The sequence below is a fragment of the Pseudonaja textilis genome, chromosome 4 (assembly GCF_049901715.1).
Source record: "Pseudonaja textilis isolate UNSWEBS1 chromosome 4, rPseTex1.2, whole genome shotgun sequence".
In the NCBI taxonomy this organism is placed as follows: domain Eukaryota; kingdom Metazoa; phylum Chordata; class Lepidosauria; order Squamata; family Elapidae; genus Pseudonaja; species Pseudonaja textilis.
In genome coordinates this window covers 49,320,378-49,338,709 of record NC_141993.1, presented here as the reverse complement: position 1 = coordinate 49,338,709, position 18,332 = coordinate 49,320,378, and the positions used below count along the sequence as shown (strand labels likewise).

Sequence of the window (18,332 nt, the reverse complement as noted above, 5' to 3'; positions counted from 1 at the left end):
CATGAACCCAGAGGAAATCGTGTTCAATAGGAACAACATACATTCTAAAGGTTGGGTCTCTGACATCTGAAGAACATCTGGACAAGAAGTTCCCTCAGATCAGCCGCCCTCCAGGTACATTGGATCAAAATTAATTCCTGGCCAGTTTTGTTTGTTTTCAGAGAAGCTGATTCAGAGATGTCCTTATCCTGTACAGTTGGATGGGGAAAACCTACAGGATCACAGGCTCTAGTAGCCATTGGCCAATACTGCCTGCCTTCTGGCTTTGTTAGATTCTCCACCTCCAGCAACAGTTCTCTTCCCTCTTGCCCACCCCCCTCCCCCTTTCAGTTGGACCCAGGACTTGCCTCCCCCCACCCCTTGACAGCCCTCCTGTGTTTTTAGCAGCTGGGAGAGACAGAAATTCAACAGATGAAATGTTTGCATTTTTTTAAAGTATTTCTATTATAGCCAGGCTTGGCTGAGTGGATAAGGACATAGGTAGTTAAATAAAATGACAGCCTCTCCTAAGAACAGGTTCACAGTGTGTGTGTGTGTGTGTGTGTGTGTGTGTGTGTGTGTGTGTGTGTGGTGTAACCTGCTCTTCTGGGGGTAGATTAAGGTTTGGTAGAGCGTGTCAGTTGCCCTGCACGGATCTTTCAGAAGCGTGAGAGGTGTGTAAGCAAGCGCTAACACTTGTTGGCGTGGTTCACTCAGTCTTGGATGCGCCTTTGCCTGCACGGCCTCCTATACTCCGGGATCCCCGCCCGAGGCCGAGTGGGTAGCGCTGGGGTGGCTCCTGCCCCCGCGAGCTTCTGGCTCCGCCAGAAGTGTGGGAGGACGTCTATTCTTGCGCCAGTTTTCCAACGACGCCGGCGTGCGCGTTTGTATACAGGTGCACGTGTCTCCCAGCCCCTGGAGACACGTGTCTGAGGGAAATTCTTTTTTCCCCCTCTTCTCCCTGAGTCCAGTGCAGGGGAGCGCTTCTCACTCTGCCCTGGACGGGCGCACAGGACTAAACCCTTCCGGCGTGGAGCGGTGCGAGAGGGAGCTCAAGGCGGCCCCGGGGAGAAAGGCACACAGCCCGGAGACGGAGTCTGCTTCTTCGCCTTTCGCCCCAGCTACAGGCGGTCAGAGAAGGAGCCCGCCCGCCCGCCCGCCCGCCCGTGAGAAGCAAACAAGCGGCGGTGCACAGAAGCTGGCGGGCGAGGTGGGGGAGCAGCTCGGTGGCTGGGAAAGAAGGCGCTTGCGCTTCTTCTGTTGCCGGGGAACTGGACGCCGGCTGCCCCTGCCCGTCCCGCGCCCCCGCCAGGAGAATCTGCAGAGGGGGAGGGAGGCATCGGAACCGGGCGCCCCGGGCGCCCCACCTGGCAAGGAAGAGAACCAGTAAAGCGAAGGGAAGTGTGCAGCCAGGTCCTGTCCTGTCCCGGATCCCCGGGGCGTCTCCGCTCCGCAAGATGCGCGGCAAGAGCAGAAAGGAGAGCCTTTCCGATTCCCGGGACCTCGATGGTTCCTACGACCAACTAACCGGTGAGTTCCCCCCAAGCTGGCAGCTCCTTCTGCTGAGAGCCGCCGCCTTGGCTTGAAGAGGGGCTGGGAGGGGGAGGGCTAGGAAGATGCAGCATCCCTTTAACAGCAAACTGGGTGGAGTGTGAAAGAGGTCCCACACAGTAACTGTTGTCGACCCACCGCCACCTGCCAAAGGTGGAGTTTTCCTCCGTGTATCCTTGTCACCATCCAGGGAGGGGTTCTTTAGTCTATTTCTGAGCAAAACTTGCACAAAGTGATGGTGCCGAGGAGAGGGGGGTTGGGTTACGGCGCTGATTTTGTCTCTTGACATTTCGAAGTGGGTGGAAGGTTTATGTTTGTATGTGTGCATGGCTGAATGGATTTTACAGGCTGGAGAACGGAACCTTTTTATTGCCTGGCTCCTTAAAATAGTCCAGGATCTGAAGATAATGTTGGCTGCGATGCCCTCCCCCAAGGCTCCGAGGAGATAGAAGTTGGATGAGATCCCCTTGAGATGGGCAAGGAAGTCCTCAATAAAAAAAATACAATTCACATCAGAGGGAATTCATCTACTGTACGTCTTTCTGCTGGCTGTGTCCTGTATCAGAAAGATGGGTGGCATAGAAATTTAATAAATAAATATTATTTATTAAAGGGCCTTCTTAGCCGACTACAGAAAACACAGATCCCCATATCTATGCAGCGGGCTAGTGGGCAAGACGTCTTCCCTCTATCCGGAACGAGCAAAATCCCTTCAAATCTGGTACTGTCCACGGTGCTGGAGTTTATCAGTGCGACTGGGCTCTCCTCTGCACACGGCAGAGCAATTTTCTCTCTTTGTTGCCCCTGAACGTCATTCAAGCGATTTTGAGGCCTGCAAAATTGGCTCTTCAGCCACAGAGATATTTTGAGCTGAGTAGAAATTCAAAGCCCACGTGATTCTCTTGTCTCTCAAGTGACTTAAATGCATCATTTGATTTTAAAATCAAAATGAAATGAAAAAGAAGCTTGGGTTCCTCCCAATTGTGACCTTTAATTGTGGAACATCCTGATCTTGTGCCATTCATATATCAATCAGTCTTCAGATTTCTGTGTACCCTTTTTATCTGAAGGGAACCAAGCAGAATTAAAGTCAAGAATTCTTGTGGTTTTTCAACTTTTCCTTCCACACAATCAATAGAGCCATTTATCCCTTATTCTTATAAACAATAAGCAACAAAGATAGGATCACTAAAGACAGCTACTGATCACAGTTCTTGTTTAACACATATACATTTGTGGGGTAAGTTAATAAAAATAGCATAATAATAAACTTATTGTCTAATGAAATGTTGGACACTCAGTTATGCAGCATACATATAGTGAATGTCTACATGTTATGTTTTGATCAAGACTTTTCAGAACACAGGAGAGAAGGCACCATTGGTATATTTACTGGGATACTGCTCCAGAGCACCCTTTTCTGAAATTCCCAGCTCCATTTTCAAACCCTACTTTATTCATTGTCTTCCCTTTTGTCTACTTCCTTCAATCTTACCTAACACTTATTTTTCTAATTCATTATCCACCTGTGTCACATGCCAAAATGGGTTCTTTTTGTCTCAAGAAATCGGTGAGCCTTTATTTGATCCAGATGTGATGTATTAATCCTTCTTACAATCTGTGATACAACTTGTAACCTTCTCAAAATCCATAATTTGAAATATCCTATATTCTTTCCTTTTCCTTTCTCAATGTCTATTTTTCAAAGCTGAATGTTGCAGCTTGAAATATTGTTGCTTTAACTCTTCTAATTTTTGTTGTCATTGAATTATCTTTAGTCTTCATAATCATGTCTAAGTTTTGCATTGTCTTACTTCCTAGGATTAATCTTTTTTTTTTTTTGAGCACACTGTCTACCTTAAGGTTAAGAAAACAAAAGTACCTTTCACCTTCACAGCTATCAGTTCATTCAGCATGCTGGCTGACATGTACCTGGATTTTCTATTTCTTTCTCATAATAAATTTACTTTGGTGATGCCTATCTACAAATTTGAAGTTGTTAAAGTTTTGACTCTACTTTTTCTTCTTCTAAATCTATCATTGTTATATTGTATTTATACTGTAACATAAAAGAAATAAGTGCTCTTATACATGGCCCTTGACTTGCAACCATTCATTTAACAGTTGTTCAAAGTTACAGTAGTGTTGAAAAAAGTGAAATTATTGCTGGGCTTTGCACTTACGATTGTCACAGCATTCCCATGGTCACAATCAAAATGCAGGTGCTTGGAAACCAGCATGTATTTATGACAGTTGCAGCATCACAAGGTCATGTGATTGCCATTTACGATCTTCCAGGTGTGGGGGTGGCAAGCAAAGTCAATGGGGGAAGCTGGATTCCCTTAACAGCCATGTGATTTGCTTAATGTTGTGGCACAAAAGTTCATAAAATGAGATGCAATCCATTGAAGTGCAAGGCTTAGTGATGGAAGTTCCCAACTGTGGTCATAAGTTGAGGACTACCTATAACTCCTATATATCTGTATATAAAACTCATCTTGATTACTGTCCTAATAAAAACCCAACAATGTTTTGGGAAGCAATACTTAACTTCAGCAGTTTATTCAGTTTTGTTATGTTGGCAAATCTTTTTGTTTTGTCAGACATCTTTGGCAATCCCATGAAATAAACTAAGCGTGCAGATAGGAGAACTGTCTTGTTCTTCTTTTCATCCCTTATCATCCAAGAAGCTTCTTAGAGTTTCTTCAGCTGTCTTCAGAGCTGAAGACAGCTGAAGAAGGTTCTTGGATAAAAAGCAAAATGTCTTCAAAGAAAAACAAGAAAGTCCAGTTGCCTCTTGAAAAAGCATCTTTGGGACAACTATGACCTGGATGATTGAGAATCTCCGTAGACAAATAGGAGAAATAGATTGGCCAAGCTTCATTTGTAAATCCCTTTTATAAAGATTTTCCAAGAAAGCAGAGATGCTTCATGCCAATTGTCTATGTAAAAAGCCTTAAGTAGCAAGTCTGAAAAAAAAGTTAATCCAAGTTTATTAAAATCCTAAGGATGATTATTTGAATTGATACAGAATAGGCAAACACAGAGAATCCTCTCTTCTTCTTTCTGTTTGCACATAATCCTCCTGAAACACATCCTTTCTGAAATGCTTCTTAGTCCTAGCTATCAACTTCTTGGTGTTGCCCTTAAGATTCTCTAAAAGACAGTCTAGTGGTCAGGAAAATCTTGTGCTCGTATCTCTCACTCTGCTTAGAGTCTAAATATGGCATTACAATAAGGCCAATTGAAAATGCATTTCATCTTTCAGCATTTCATCTGGCTAAACAACAACCTGCTTTTTCAAGAGAATGTTAGTAACAACATCTTATTTTGTTACTAAATCTTAAAATAATCTACAAAATAGGTACAGTTGTTGCCTTCATTTATAGTTATTTGCAGCTGTTGTAAAAACAGACTGAGTATTCTTTGTAAACAACTGTACAGAGTATTTTGCTGTATATATGCAACCATTGTAATGAAAACTTGGCTATTTTTTAGTACATTATAAGGTCATGGTGTATTTTTAGGGGGAAGAGGGACTTGCAGTGGGTTAAAACCAGATGATAAGCATGTGCACAAATGGCTGGGCAGTTTATTCATATGACTAGCCTTTCAGGAGACCCACCTGAAAATCCACAAGCTCTCAAAGTGGTCCTATAAGCAATCAAAATGCTAAAAAACATTGCTACATGCATGAAGAAGATTGTATAAGAATTAATGCAATAAGAATCAAACTCAAGATGTTAATTTATAATAATAAGGTTATTACAGTGATTTAATTGAATGCCACTCATCAGTAACATTGGAAGAAGTATGTTTTTGTTTTTTAACTTGAAGGTGTTATAGTAGTGCTAGTGTTTCCTTTTTCTTTTCTCTTTCTATAGTCCAGGGGATATTGTACTTCTTTTAGCTTTCAATGCACTATAAGCATCAGTAGAGCTACTTCTATCCAAAATAACAGTGACTGAATCACATGGTCTTCAAACTGATTGATTTACCCCATCTTAAACCTCCCCTAGTAGGTCTAAAGCTGTAACACACAAAAGATATAACACTAAACACAGCCTTTTTCTTCAGCTGATAGCTTAAAAGTTAACAGTGAAGGAAACTAAAATATGACCTGTGGCTTGGACATTAGTTCCCAAGTCCTGATCCCTCGTGGCATTTAAACAATCTCAGCTACATGTGGGAAAAGGAAAAAGCTGGTCTCCCTCCTAGGTGCATACATTTCTATTTTGGTAGCCACTTCACCACCAGTGGGCCTTGATTTCCCCAGAGTGTTCAGCCAGCTATCTTGCAACTTCCTTGTCATGCAGTTGCTGCTGAACAGCTGGTGCAAAGACAGTTGCATTTGGCAGTGGGTGAATGATCACTATAGAAACAGCTTACAATGTACTTGGGATGCTGACAAGGCCCACATTTACTTTACCCCCTGACAGTGACAGGTAAAGAGCTAGTGTAAGTCATGTTGCTTCTTTCAAAACACTCACTGGGAAGGCTGCACAGGTTTACATATAGGGTAGCAAAGTAGTATCTGCCCTGAATCTCCTCATAGCAGAACTGTGGTTCAGAGCCCGTTAGCCCTGCAAAGTAGCCCAGATAAAAGAAGCGCAAGTAGGAGTTCTAACTCTACCTTTTCGTAAAGTTACTTTAACAGCAAGATTGAAGGCATTTCTCTCCTCCTTTCCTTTTACTCTCTGGAAAACATGAGAGGGCCTTTCTGAAATGCTTCTCTTTCTGTAACCTGAAATATCTTCACACATTGGTTGTCCAGTCTGCAGCTCTCTCTCCTGTCGCCCAAGGACATTCCCATGTACCAATATGTACTGTATGCCAAGTATGAAATATGGTCCTGTCTCTATGAAGACAAAGAAATGGAGGCATGAGGATCACTTTCAACTGTTTCTCTGCCCAGGAGGAAGCAATTAAAATTACGGTATTTCATATACAGTTTGCCTATCAGACCTCAGCATTATGGACCTGGTGTTGCACCTACTTGTTTCTTATCTAAAGTGGCATACTTTGAAGGGTCACCTTCTATGGCCTAAAAAAAAGAGCTCTGATCACTGTGTCCATGGCATAATTGTATTAAATACGCAATTACACATGTATTTAGAAAGCAAGGTGGTACGAAGTATTTCTAGTCTTATGATATATTGTGTATATATGAGGGCAGTGTGTGTGTGTTTGCACGTGTACACATGTGTATGTGTTTGTAAGAATCTCCCTTGCCATATCCTTGCCTTCTCACCCCCTACACAAAATTAGTTTTTTCCCTTATTGACCAATGTTCTTTCTGCTGGATTTTAACTCTTTTCAACACCCCAAGGCTTTGGTCACTGGTTAAAATCTTGCCAATTCTCACATAAACTGTCTGATTTCACACCTTGAAGCCTATGGGGGATAATAGTTCTCATATACAGAGAGCTTTCCACCACTTGCTCATGATGGTGGTAATTTCTGGACAATTCCTGGATGCTGACAGGACTATGCAGTGATCTCACTCATTATCTTCCTGACTTGGAGATTTCAAAGGCCAAATAGTTTGCTGTAATTGGGGATGCTGCATCTTGTGAACTAAAATGTGCACTCTACAGATTATACAGATGTATGTATTCTGTGCCTTCTACCTTCTTTTGGTGTGTTTTGTCCATTTCTGAGACTATGATCTCTTTTGCTTTCCTGGCTTGGAAACTCTCTTGTTGCTCAATCTCAATCTTATAACTTCACCCAAATTGAATTGGCTCTAATTTCAAATGAGATTTTTATTTTTCTAGTGGGCAGATGTACTGTATGTGTGCCATTGAGTACTGAAGGATGTTTTGTAATGTAAAACATTTGAGTTATTCAAAACTTGGGGAGGACAATATTTTGTATTTTCTGTTTCTGCTTTGCAATGTTCAGTCTGTTTGAGTTGGGCAAAAATTGAACAAGACATCTTAATCAGGACCTCTCAGTTTGGAGAGACAAAAAATAAATGAGAAAATATTGCTCCAGCAACAAATTTGATATGAGGTGTGAGAGCAGCTTGTGCTATTTTACTTACATTGGGAGTATAGTACTGTGCAAATTCTGGAAAACAGAATAAAAAGATAGAAGTTGTCTAATTTCAGCTTTCCATAGTTTGATTTCTTCTTGAAGTATTGGTCCTTGGTTTCCTTAATTTCCAGTAAACGTGGCCGCACATTGAACAAAATGGCTGCTTCAATTTCTTTCATCTGGAGATTAGGGAGGAGAATAATAAGAAGATCTGCATTGCTGCTTATGCAAATTTAATGAGCAATTCTGAAGAAGTTCAAAATTAGCACTTTGAGTGTCTTCATGCTCCTATGCAGTAAGACACAAACTGGTTTTCTGGGTGGGTGGAGCTAGTGGTCTGAAAGAGGAGGAGTTTTCTGTAACTCCATTGTCATGGACAGACCACTTTCTAATGAGTTTCAGATGGGTAGTTATTATAAATTTCTGCAGAGCTGCAAAACCAGTTAAAATAATGTGCTGCAGGTTCCTGATATTTCTAGATAAATTCTCAAATGGGCTTGGAGAATTTCCCGTTTTGACTGTTGACAATATTGACGAAGACCTGTTGATGTGAACATGGAGATGGCTTGGATAATTGTCCTTTGCACTCTCTTTGCTCTAGCAGAGCGTAATCAACACTTTTGTTGGTAAGGAATCCTCGAATGCAAGACATAAATTTTTGAGGCCCACCTGAAATCCTGCTCCATGGCAATGGATACATCAAAAAGAGTCGATATCTGTCCCCTGACAGCATCTGCAGCAAATAGGCCAGCAATTCTTTTTTATAGTGAGTACAGTCAAAAGCTCATTGTAAGTAGTAGTTGTTCTTTGTGGATAAAGTTGATTATATCGCCTCAATTTGGCTTCCACTATTGGGGAATGAAATTTTTGGCATTTTCTTGTTGAGATTCTTTTCAGCTTGTAGACCTGAGGATGTTTTACAGAGCATCTGGAGAGGTGAAGTTTGTCACCTGCTTGCTTGACCTTTTGTTACTCCCAGGTGATTAAATAAACTCAACTCATAATCCATGCCTTCTTTAGGCAATTTTAAGAATTCTACTGAACAGCCCTTGCTTACTTCAAAAATCTCTGTAATTATAGGCTGATCTCAAATATTCCATCCTTGGATAAAGTGACTGAAAAAATGATAGCTTTGCAACTCTAAATTGACCCATTTCAATTACATTGCAACCATAATATAGCAGCACTGAGATTGTTTCGGTTGTCTTGAATAACCTGATTCTGAAATTAGGTGGGAAAAGCAATCCTGCTATTTCTCCTAGACTTTCAGGAACTTCTCATAGTGTCATGATATCCTTCTGGGCTATCTAGTGGAGATAGGGCACCGTTTTAGAAATCCCAGTCCTTCTTGTCAGGATTTCTGTTTCAGCCCAGGAAATTAATGTATATTGTTCCCTATACGTATTGGTTTAAATATGTAAGTGTTGGAGATGGTGCTTCAGAGCTTTGGAGTAGAGTGCCACTAATATGCAAATGAGATCCAGATTTGCGGCACGTGCCAGCAGAGGTAGATCAGACCAAGAAATCAACTTCCTAGAAAGACTAAAACTACTTTTATTGAGATTGACTATAATATCTTGCGAGTATGCTTACGTTGTCGGTCCTCCTCCTCCTTATGGTTCAGTGAATTAGGGAAGCATCTGCCTGAGTCTCTCTGAACATGTTTTACCCCTCATCATCCAACTATGCAGTACTCGTATATTTCTGTCAAGGTGATCTCTAAGAAAGCAATCATTATCCTTGAATGTTGCTTAATCCCAATAATGAACCGGATGGGGCAAAATAAAATGAAGATGCTTTTTCAGTAATGAAAAAGCTGAACTCAAGGAAAGTGAGGCCTTTCTTGGATGGAGCTGCAATCTTTCAGAAAGACAGGAGTATGGAAGCATTTGTTGAATCTGGTTCCAGCCCTCAGTGGATTTGCAAGTGGAAATTGTGGCAAATCTGTGCTACTACAGGACTTGCCAGCCCTGACTGTTCTTGAACCTGCTGGACTTAGTCAGGGATGGGATGTATAACACAACCAGTTTGGCGACCGCACACTTTATGTTTTTTAGAGGTTGTGTTGCATAAACTCATATTCACTTTAAAAGCTGGTGGATGAAATCTTTTGATTCAAATAATGGGTGAACAGCAAGGAGAAATATAGATTTATTGATTTTTCGGGGAGGTATGTCCTCTCATCTCAATTCTGATTGACTTGTTTCTGTATATGTAGCCTTTAAAGGGGACCAACAATTTTGAAAAATAATTTCAGAAAGATTATTAAATGAGATTATTAAAATGGGAATTACCCAGTGGGGAACTTTGGGTCAGATTAAAGTAAAGGCAGATTGGTTTTTCTAATGAATGGCATTTTATCCCACCCCTCCCCCTTCCTTTCCTGCTTTCCTTTTTTTATATATATCAGCAATGGTTTCATTAAACAAAGTGCTTTTAGTTTGGTTTAAGGCAGATTGCTACCCTGAAAAGCTGGTGATTAATCAACCGGGTCGATAGCTTCTCTTTTTACAGTTGGTATATATAGGAAATGCTGAAGGGGACTTCAAAGATTGTTGGATTCTGGAACAATTGTAGACAAACTTGGTGGCATCCTGGAAACTGGAGCTGCTGTTAATATAGTTGAAACTGGAGGCCGCCCTTACTGATCGGAAATTGCAGGGAATGTCCATCTGCAAGACGATGACTCCGGAGTCAGGATAGCCTTATAATACAAATGCTCAGGGGAGTTACATCTTCCTGGGATAGGTAATAGCAATTCAACTGGGGGACTGTTGTATTGTAATCCTGTAAGCCAAGGAGACGGGGGCAAAATTTAGGAAATCTACCAAGGGCAAGGTGGCAGTTCTTTCTTAAGTCATGTTTGCTTACCTGTTAAGTCTCAACAGGATTTTTAATAGGGTTCTTTGAAAGGGAAGAGGGGAATACTAGGAGCAGAAGGATAAATGTTTCCAGATAGGAGACCAAGACAATCTGGATGCACAAAAAAACTCAACAAAAATCTGAAAATAAAAAATGTCACAAATGTAAAAGATTGAGGGGGCGGGGAGAGAAATGACAGATCATCAATAAAATTCCATTGAATATTCCAGATTTATAGAGTTGTTGGAAAAGCTAAAGGTCAGAATGAACAGAGATTATAGAAGGATTGTACCAGGAAGGAAAAAGGAAACTGCATACCATCTGATTAGTGAAAATGGCAAACGGTAAGAAATAATAAAGACAAATCCTATTTTGGTTCAGTATTCTCTAAGAAGAGGAGATGCATTCTACCAGGCAATTATGTGTGAGTTCAGCTCTCAGGGCTGCATGGCTTACATCTTTTAGTACTAAAGAGGTTGCTCATGGTCTGGATGAATCTGCAAGCATCTTAAATACACTCCACCGGTTACTAGAAATCAGCAAAGGTTTTCAAGTACAAGCCTTGCTAGCCTTTCTTTATCTCAATTTTTGAAAGGATAATTTCCTTCACAGATTATAGAAGAGCTTTCAATTTATATTTTGACTTTGGCAAAACATTTGAAAAAGACTCCCTGTCATGCAGATCAACAAACTTGTTAATTATGGGCTGGGTGGCTTATCTGTTAGATGCATCTGCAGTTAATGATGTTTGAAAACCATGATCAAAGAGTGCTAATCAATTGTCTGTCATCAAACTGGAGTGAGATATCAACTGAGATGCCCCTGGCCTGGTACTCATTAATAACTTAAATAAAGAAGTGGAAGGAATGTCACTGAATTTGTAAATGACACAAATGGATGGGATAGCTAATAACTTAATAGACTGTATTAAATTGCATAATATTGATTAGGTCTGCAATATTATTGCTATTGTTATATTATCATCACCATCTTTTTAACAGCTGTAGAAAAACTGGATTTTCGTCAAGGTACACATTTTCCTTCTAGCAGGATTCCTCCCCAATCCCACTTCAAGAAGGCAGCATGTTGGGTGACCTCATTCCAGAGGCACAGCAAGAGTTAAGCTGCTGAGGCAGCAGTTTTTCCAATCAACTGGGAAACAAGAGGAAAAGTTCATTGCCACTGGTCTGGGGAATAGTCTCTGTAAAAGGATATTGGAATCATGGCTGCTCCCAGGCTGAATATGTACATGTCAGCAGTGTTGCATTGCCAAAAATGAGGAACATAATTAAGATAATGCCCTCCCTGATGATGTTTGGGAAGGCAGTTAAAATAGTTTTTTTCTGCAGAATTGTTAATGTGTAATATTATGATTATTCCTGGGTTTTAAATATATAAATTGCTTATTGAATGGATTTACATTCTGACTTCTGATTTTATGTGGACTCTTGTAGTCCACAAAAGTTCATATGGAGGCATACCCGGATGGATGGATGGATTTTAGATTGCATCAATATTCATTTCCAAATCATGGGAAGTCATAGTTTCATTATGTTCTGCATTAATCGGACTACTCTTGTGTCCAGTCCCAGAGATACTGAGAAAGATTCAGAGAAACTGTAAGAGTCATAAAGAAGGGCAAGTAGAATAATCAGCAGACTAGAAATTACGTCTTATACTGACAGACAGTAGGAACTGACTATTGTTAATCTTGAAGGGAAGCTAAATAAATCACTGGGCAGTGGGAGATTGTAACTGTAATTTTTCATCCCCTGAAAATGGCTTAGCGGGTTAAGATTTTAAAAAATACCTTCATTCTTTGCACAGAATATCAAGATCTATTTTCAGTTGTGTTAGCGAGCAATACATGGAATCATGATCTTAAGAAAAGGGAGGACAGATTTTAGATTGATGCGAAGAAAGAAATCCTTAACTGTAAAAGCAGTCTGACAGCTAAATTAATTGTTGAAGTTGGTGGTGAATTTTCCTTTGTTGAATGTGTTTGAATAGACACTGCCATCTGTTGAAAGTGTCTTAATTTGATTCCTGAACTGATCTGGAATGGACTTGATGTCCTAAATTGTCTCTTCCAAATTTATAATTCTGTTGAACAGGAAAATCGATTACAGAATTCTTATGAGGTTATGATCATGGGACACTTTGCAAGCAAAATTGCTTGAGGAATAACCTTCTCCAATATTTATGTAGGACTGAATCTATGAAGAAGTTAGTACTTTACGTATGTATGCATTTATGTATATATGCAAGTGTGTATGTATTTATGTAGTGGAGAAGGTAAGCTTATGCTCATTAATGTGCACCTTTCACAGGGTGAAGAGGCTATGAGTAATTTCTCTGCTTTCTGAAATCATAGCTATGTTTCACTGTCTTTTGCTGATGATAACATTCTGAGCAGGATTTTCCTCTTCATTTTTCCAGTTTTATATGCGCAGAATATATATTTATGGCTTAGTTCATTAAGAAGTATAAGATGACTTCATTATCCAATCAATTAATATGTCATGATAAGCGTTTCCTTATCTGGTGCTCTCTAGGTCTGTTGGTTACAATTTTCTTCATGCTCAGTTCTGCGGGATAAGGGCTATGGTAGTTGCAGTTCATCAGAACTAGTGGACGCCAGGCAGATAAAGGATACTTTGCAAGGGTGGTTGATCTGTGATATCCAGCTCTTACTAAAAGTTTCTTTCCACCATTTCTCATAATAATAATCTTGTCCATCGTTCTTGAACTAAAATCTCATCAGCCTCTCAGCAGGACTGATGAGATTTTAGCTCACCAACTATTGATAAGGTACGATTTGTCCATTCTGTGTACAAGGATAACTATCAACCCCCTTTTAAAGAAGTAGAAACTGACATTAACAATCCAGAAACATTTTGAGTGCTCAGAAGCAATTGAAGCTGCAAAGCTAAAGTAGTGCTGTCAGATTACAAAGAAAGCTAGATGTAGGCTAGGAATGAGGCAAGGTTTGTAGAAATACAAAAATATCTACCCAGAAAATCACAAAAAAACCATAGTCTGATATGTTGTGAACATACTGAATGCTTGAGTTCATATCACACAAATGTACTGCAAAGGTTTGATATGGGCTCTAGGTATCATGTGAACACAATCTCAAGATATGTAAGTGATGGTGTATAGCTTAGGATGTGATACAATCCTATTTCATTGTGACTTGATGAACTGCGTTTAAGTAGGATATATAATTCAACTCTAGTGGGGATGGGGATAGATTGGGGAATAGAATGACCTGGCAGGCATTTTGAACAGTATATTCATCAATGTCTTTTTAAGGGTTTCACTTCTACTAATGAAACTTCATATCTTGAGTAATGGAAAAAAGCCTTTCCCTGAGATACTCCTATAGATATAGATACTCCTCAACTTATGACCTCAACAAGTTGTCCACACAGAACAGACTGTGAAGTGCTCCAAACAACAGGGTTATTTTTCATACTAGGGCTTCACCAGAGTGATATGCCATATTTTGAAGAATGGGCTTTTTTATAGAAAAAATATTTCTCTCTTTAGGGCTGGTGATGGTAATGGCTCATGATTTGTACACATCAATTCTATATGTATCTTGCATTTATACAACAGTAAACCAGCCACTGGAAGATTGGTTTCTTGTACTGTTTACACACACACACACACACACACACACACACACAGAGAGAGAGAGAGAGAGAGAGAGAGAGAGAGAGAGAGAGAGAGAGAGAGAGGCGCTATCTAAATTCTTATAAGTGAAACTATATCATATTCTAACAATTAGATATCAGATTTGGTAGTCACAATGTTTGGTCACCTTTATTATGTTGTTCTTATCATATTTTTGTCTACTACTTATTCAAAAAGATATTGAATTCTCATTGACCATATAAGGAGAATTTAAACCAAACTCATGCCAGTAATTTTTTATGGACATACATAAAAAAATCCAACAACTCATATAAATTCCTGAATGAATTATCTTTAAAGAATAGTTCTTCCTAGCCAACTCATTTTATTCTTTTGCAAGAGATTTATAATGTTCAGTCACAATACTGTAGACATTGTTTAATTTTTTAAAAATATATTTTATTTTATAAATCAATGTCTAATTAAATAGCATTAAAAATTTAATGGAGACATCACTGTGTTTTAAATGGACTTCAAATAATCTTAATTCATTTTGCTATACAACCTATTTAGGATCAACTTTCAACTTACTTTAAAATGATAGTTCAGTATAGAATGGAGAAAACGTAAAGCTTCTTAGCAAGTGAATTACTAAGTGTCTTTCAGTTGGAAAATATGTCAATGAAAGGAAATTTTTTAAGTCCTTTTTTCTTTGATATGGGTTTCATAATAGGTACTCACCTGCTTTAAGCTTAAAAGATACGTTTTCTTTTGTTTCCTCTTTCTTTTGGATAATTTGTACCTGATCATCAAATAAAGACATTCAAGAAATATGTTCTGTAATGATCATAATATAGATCTAAGGCTCATACCTTGAATGATCAATTAACCTTCTCTATCCTGGCATTTTTCTGATGTCTAGACTGCCCACCTTGGAGCAAACAGAGGAAACCCGGGCTATGATAATGCTCACAGCATTGAACAAATAGTTTTTTTTAACTCAACCCAATCTATTTTATTTTATTGAATTGTTTTGAGCATAAATGAAATGAAAGCCAACTTGATTGCTAAACAGCCTCCTCCTCCTACCATTTACTAAATTTGTGGTGAGAATTCAGTGGATCTAGATTCTCTTTGTAAGCCAAAGCATCCATGTGCAACAATGTCAAGTGAATGCTTAAGACAATGAACCAAAACATTAATAATAAGAGTAATGAATCCTGTCAGGGTTACAAAAAAATCAGCATGGGCTCACTGGAAAGGTATAGCTTCATAGCTCCAGAGAGGAAAATTGGCTCTTTAAGAAGATATTTGATACTGTTCTGATGCCATAATTTCTCATTTCTGTCTCTTTGAAAAGGGGAGTTTGCATTTTAATATTATTCAAAATTAGTATTTTGCCTAGCCTATGAGCTATAATTTATATTTTGTAGAATGTGGAATTGTTTCTTTTTCCCAGCAAACTTTGGGGGAGAGGGCCTAGTGTCATATAGTACCACATGTGATCAGACCCACTTTGAATGTTTAGAGAGATCATCCCTCATGCCATTTCAGAATATAGCTGCGTTCAGAATTGGCTCATCTGCAGTCTGTCTCTTACTCTTTCTATCCTTTGAGTTCTAACAATCTTGCTTGATGTATTCTTGGAAATTAAAAAACTTTATAATTTATCTTCAAAATATCTATTGGTCTAATAAATATATTGCCTATGGATCAGTGGTGGGATTCATTTTTTTTTACTACCTGTTCTGTGGGTGTGGCTTGGTGGGCATGGCAGGGGAAGGATACTGTAAAATCTCCAGTCAGAGGTGGTATTTGCCGGATCTCTGAACTACTCAAAATTTCCACTACCGGTACTCCAGAACTGATCAGAACTTGCTGAATACCACCTCTGCTATGGATGTTGTGCTATTACTGTGGCAGGCTTCTCCAACCCTATACCAACTTTTGGCTATATGCCTAAAGGTTATTGGATGCATAGAGCAACTTAGTAGAAAGGCACCAAGTACAGGACTGCAACAGAGCATAGCCTCAAAATTGAAGGCAGCTGGCTCATTTGTTGCTAACCCACTTCCATTCTGGAAAGCTCTCTCTGTCTCTCTCTCTCTATTTCTCTCTCATCATGACTGTGGTGTTGCCTTTGTCTGCTGGGAAAATGATTATGTTGTTGTCTTTCCTCAAGTTGGTGAGTGCTTTTTCTTCTCTGTGTAAGTTGCTTCTGGGTGGACTGCTGGAGCAGAGGACGTTGGTGACTTCAGGTCTGATTTTATTGGTTACATCTGGGTTAATTTTGGTTAGGCTAGCTTCAACTCCACATATAATGTTTTCGGTGGGGATGCATTTGGGGGCAACTGCAAAGTTGAATCCCTTGGAAAGGACATTGGTTTCTGCTCTGGTGAGGGTTCTGCCTGATATGCTGTGTACTGTTTGTTTCATGCGTTGTGTGTGTGTGGGGGTTGGGCTTCTGGTGTTTCTCTAGTCTGTGGAATTTGCTGGCGTGTGCGTCTGTCTTGTGGGAGGTTTCTGTTTCGGCTCTCCAGGGGTCTAGTTGTTTGGATTTGTCCCAGAGTGTTGGGTGGATTTTGTTGCTGAGTTTGAGGTGGAGAGTAAGTAGGTCCCTGTTGGTTTGGTCTAGTAGGAATCTTTTTCTGTGGAGTTCATTTCTGATTAGAGCTAATTCCGTTCTTTTCAGGATCCTTTCAGTGGCTGAGGTTTTGGAATGGAATTTGAGTTGGAAGCATATGGGGATCACTTTTTTGTCTCGGCAATTGCGCAGGAATGTGAGGTCGCATAAGATGGTGGCTCTTCAGACTTCGAGTTTCTCGTAGGTCCTGGTCAGCTGGAAGGTTTCCTCCCCATAGAGGTATGAGATTTGTTTTCATAGATTTTCACAGGTACAGGTATGTAGTCTTGGCATGTTCAGGTCTTTTCCCGTGTAAGATTGAGAGTTTCTTTGTGACGTTTCGACGAGGTCCTACTCGCCATCTTCAGGCTAGTGAGCAAAGCATGATCGGAGCTGCCATCTCTCTATAAATACTGTTGGGGAGGTTGGCTGTGTTGTCATTTCTTGATTGGTTGATGGAGTTGGTGTTTGCAGATTGGCTGGCTTTTTTGTAAGAATATGTGTGGCTGAGGTATTGGCTGTGTGTCTATCAGCCTCTTGTGTTGTAACGATGTGGGTAATGGGCTGTGTGATGACCTTCTCAGTTCTATTGTTATGACATCCTGGGTCTTGTGCTGTAATCTCCTGGGTCATTGGCTGTGTTGTAACATCCTGAGGTTTTGTGGTGTAACCTCCTGAGTTCTGTGATGTGATATCCTGAGTGTGTGGCTGTGATGTGTCATTCCGGGTTTTGGTTTGGCTCCAAGTTTGAGGCCTGGCTATGTGTTCATGGCGTGTGTCAGTTTGCTTGGTTTGGGGGGTTGGGGTGTGTGGCAGCTGGTGATGCAGCCATGGTCTGGTTTCTGGATGGGGGTTGCCTTTCATCTATGGGGTGGGTTTGGGTTTGAGTCTGGTGAGGGAGATTGGTGGTGGTTTTCGTGGCTGGGACTCATTTGTTGATAAGGGCTAGTTTCCAGATGTCTGGTAAGTGGGAGGCATCATCCTGTTAATTCATGTTATGGGGGTGTTTCTCTATTTCGATGGCTTCCCTGATTATTCTCTTGTTGAAGTGTTCAGTATTGGAGATTAATTTGGTTCCCTCAAAATTAATTTCATGTCCTGTGGCTTTAAGGTGCTGGAAAAGGGAGGAAGTATTTTCTTCTTTTCTGACTGCGTTCTTGTGTTCTGCGATGCATGCATTTATTCTCCTTTTGGTTTGTCCAGTGTATGTGGCTGGGCAATTGTTGCATGGTATTTCATAAACTCCTTGGTTTTCTAACTGGATCTTGTCTTTGGGGTTTCTTAGGATGTTGGCTATTTTTTGGTCAGTGCCGAAGGCTATCCTGATATTGTGCCTGTGGAGAATTTTGCTGATTTTATCTGTGGTGCCTCTGATGTAGGGGATACCGTTGTCCTGTTCTGTGTCTCAGTTTCTGGGGGATGTCTCCTTGAGGATTAGGTTGGTAATTGTGTTTCTTTGGAATCCGTTGGAAATTAATACGTCAGTGAGGGTGTGTAATTCTGTTCTCAAGTGGTCTTTGTCAGCTAGGCATTTGGTTCTGGAGATGAGGGTCTTGGCTACAGAGTTGATCTGTGCAGGGTGGTGATGGGATTGTGCGTTTAAGTAGCGGTTGGTATGTGTTTCCAGCAGTCCACCCAG

General features: G+C 40.3%; 1 protein-coding gene across 3 annotated transcripts in view; it reads left to right on the top strand.

Annotated features, from left to right (window-relative positions):
• Positions 1-579: 579 nt before the first annotated feature.
• Positions 580-18,332, top strand: part of KCNIP2 (potassium voltage-gated channel interacting protein 2) — a 113,433-nt gene continuing 95,680 nt past the window's right edge. Inside the window, exon 1 of one of the 3 annotated variants that reach the window (XM_026701171.2) lies at positions 580-1,509. In XM_026701171.2, coding sequence (XP_026556956.1) covers positions 1,437-1,509 — 73 coding nt within the window. In that variant the 5' untranslated portion in view covers positions 580-1,436. The remainder of the gene's footprint in view (positions 1,510-18,332) is intronic. The other 2 variants (XM_026701168.2, XM_087932875.1) reach the window with 2 other exon arrangements.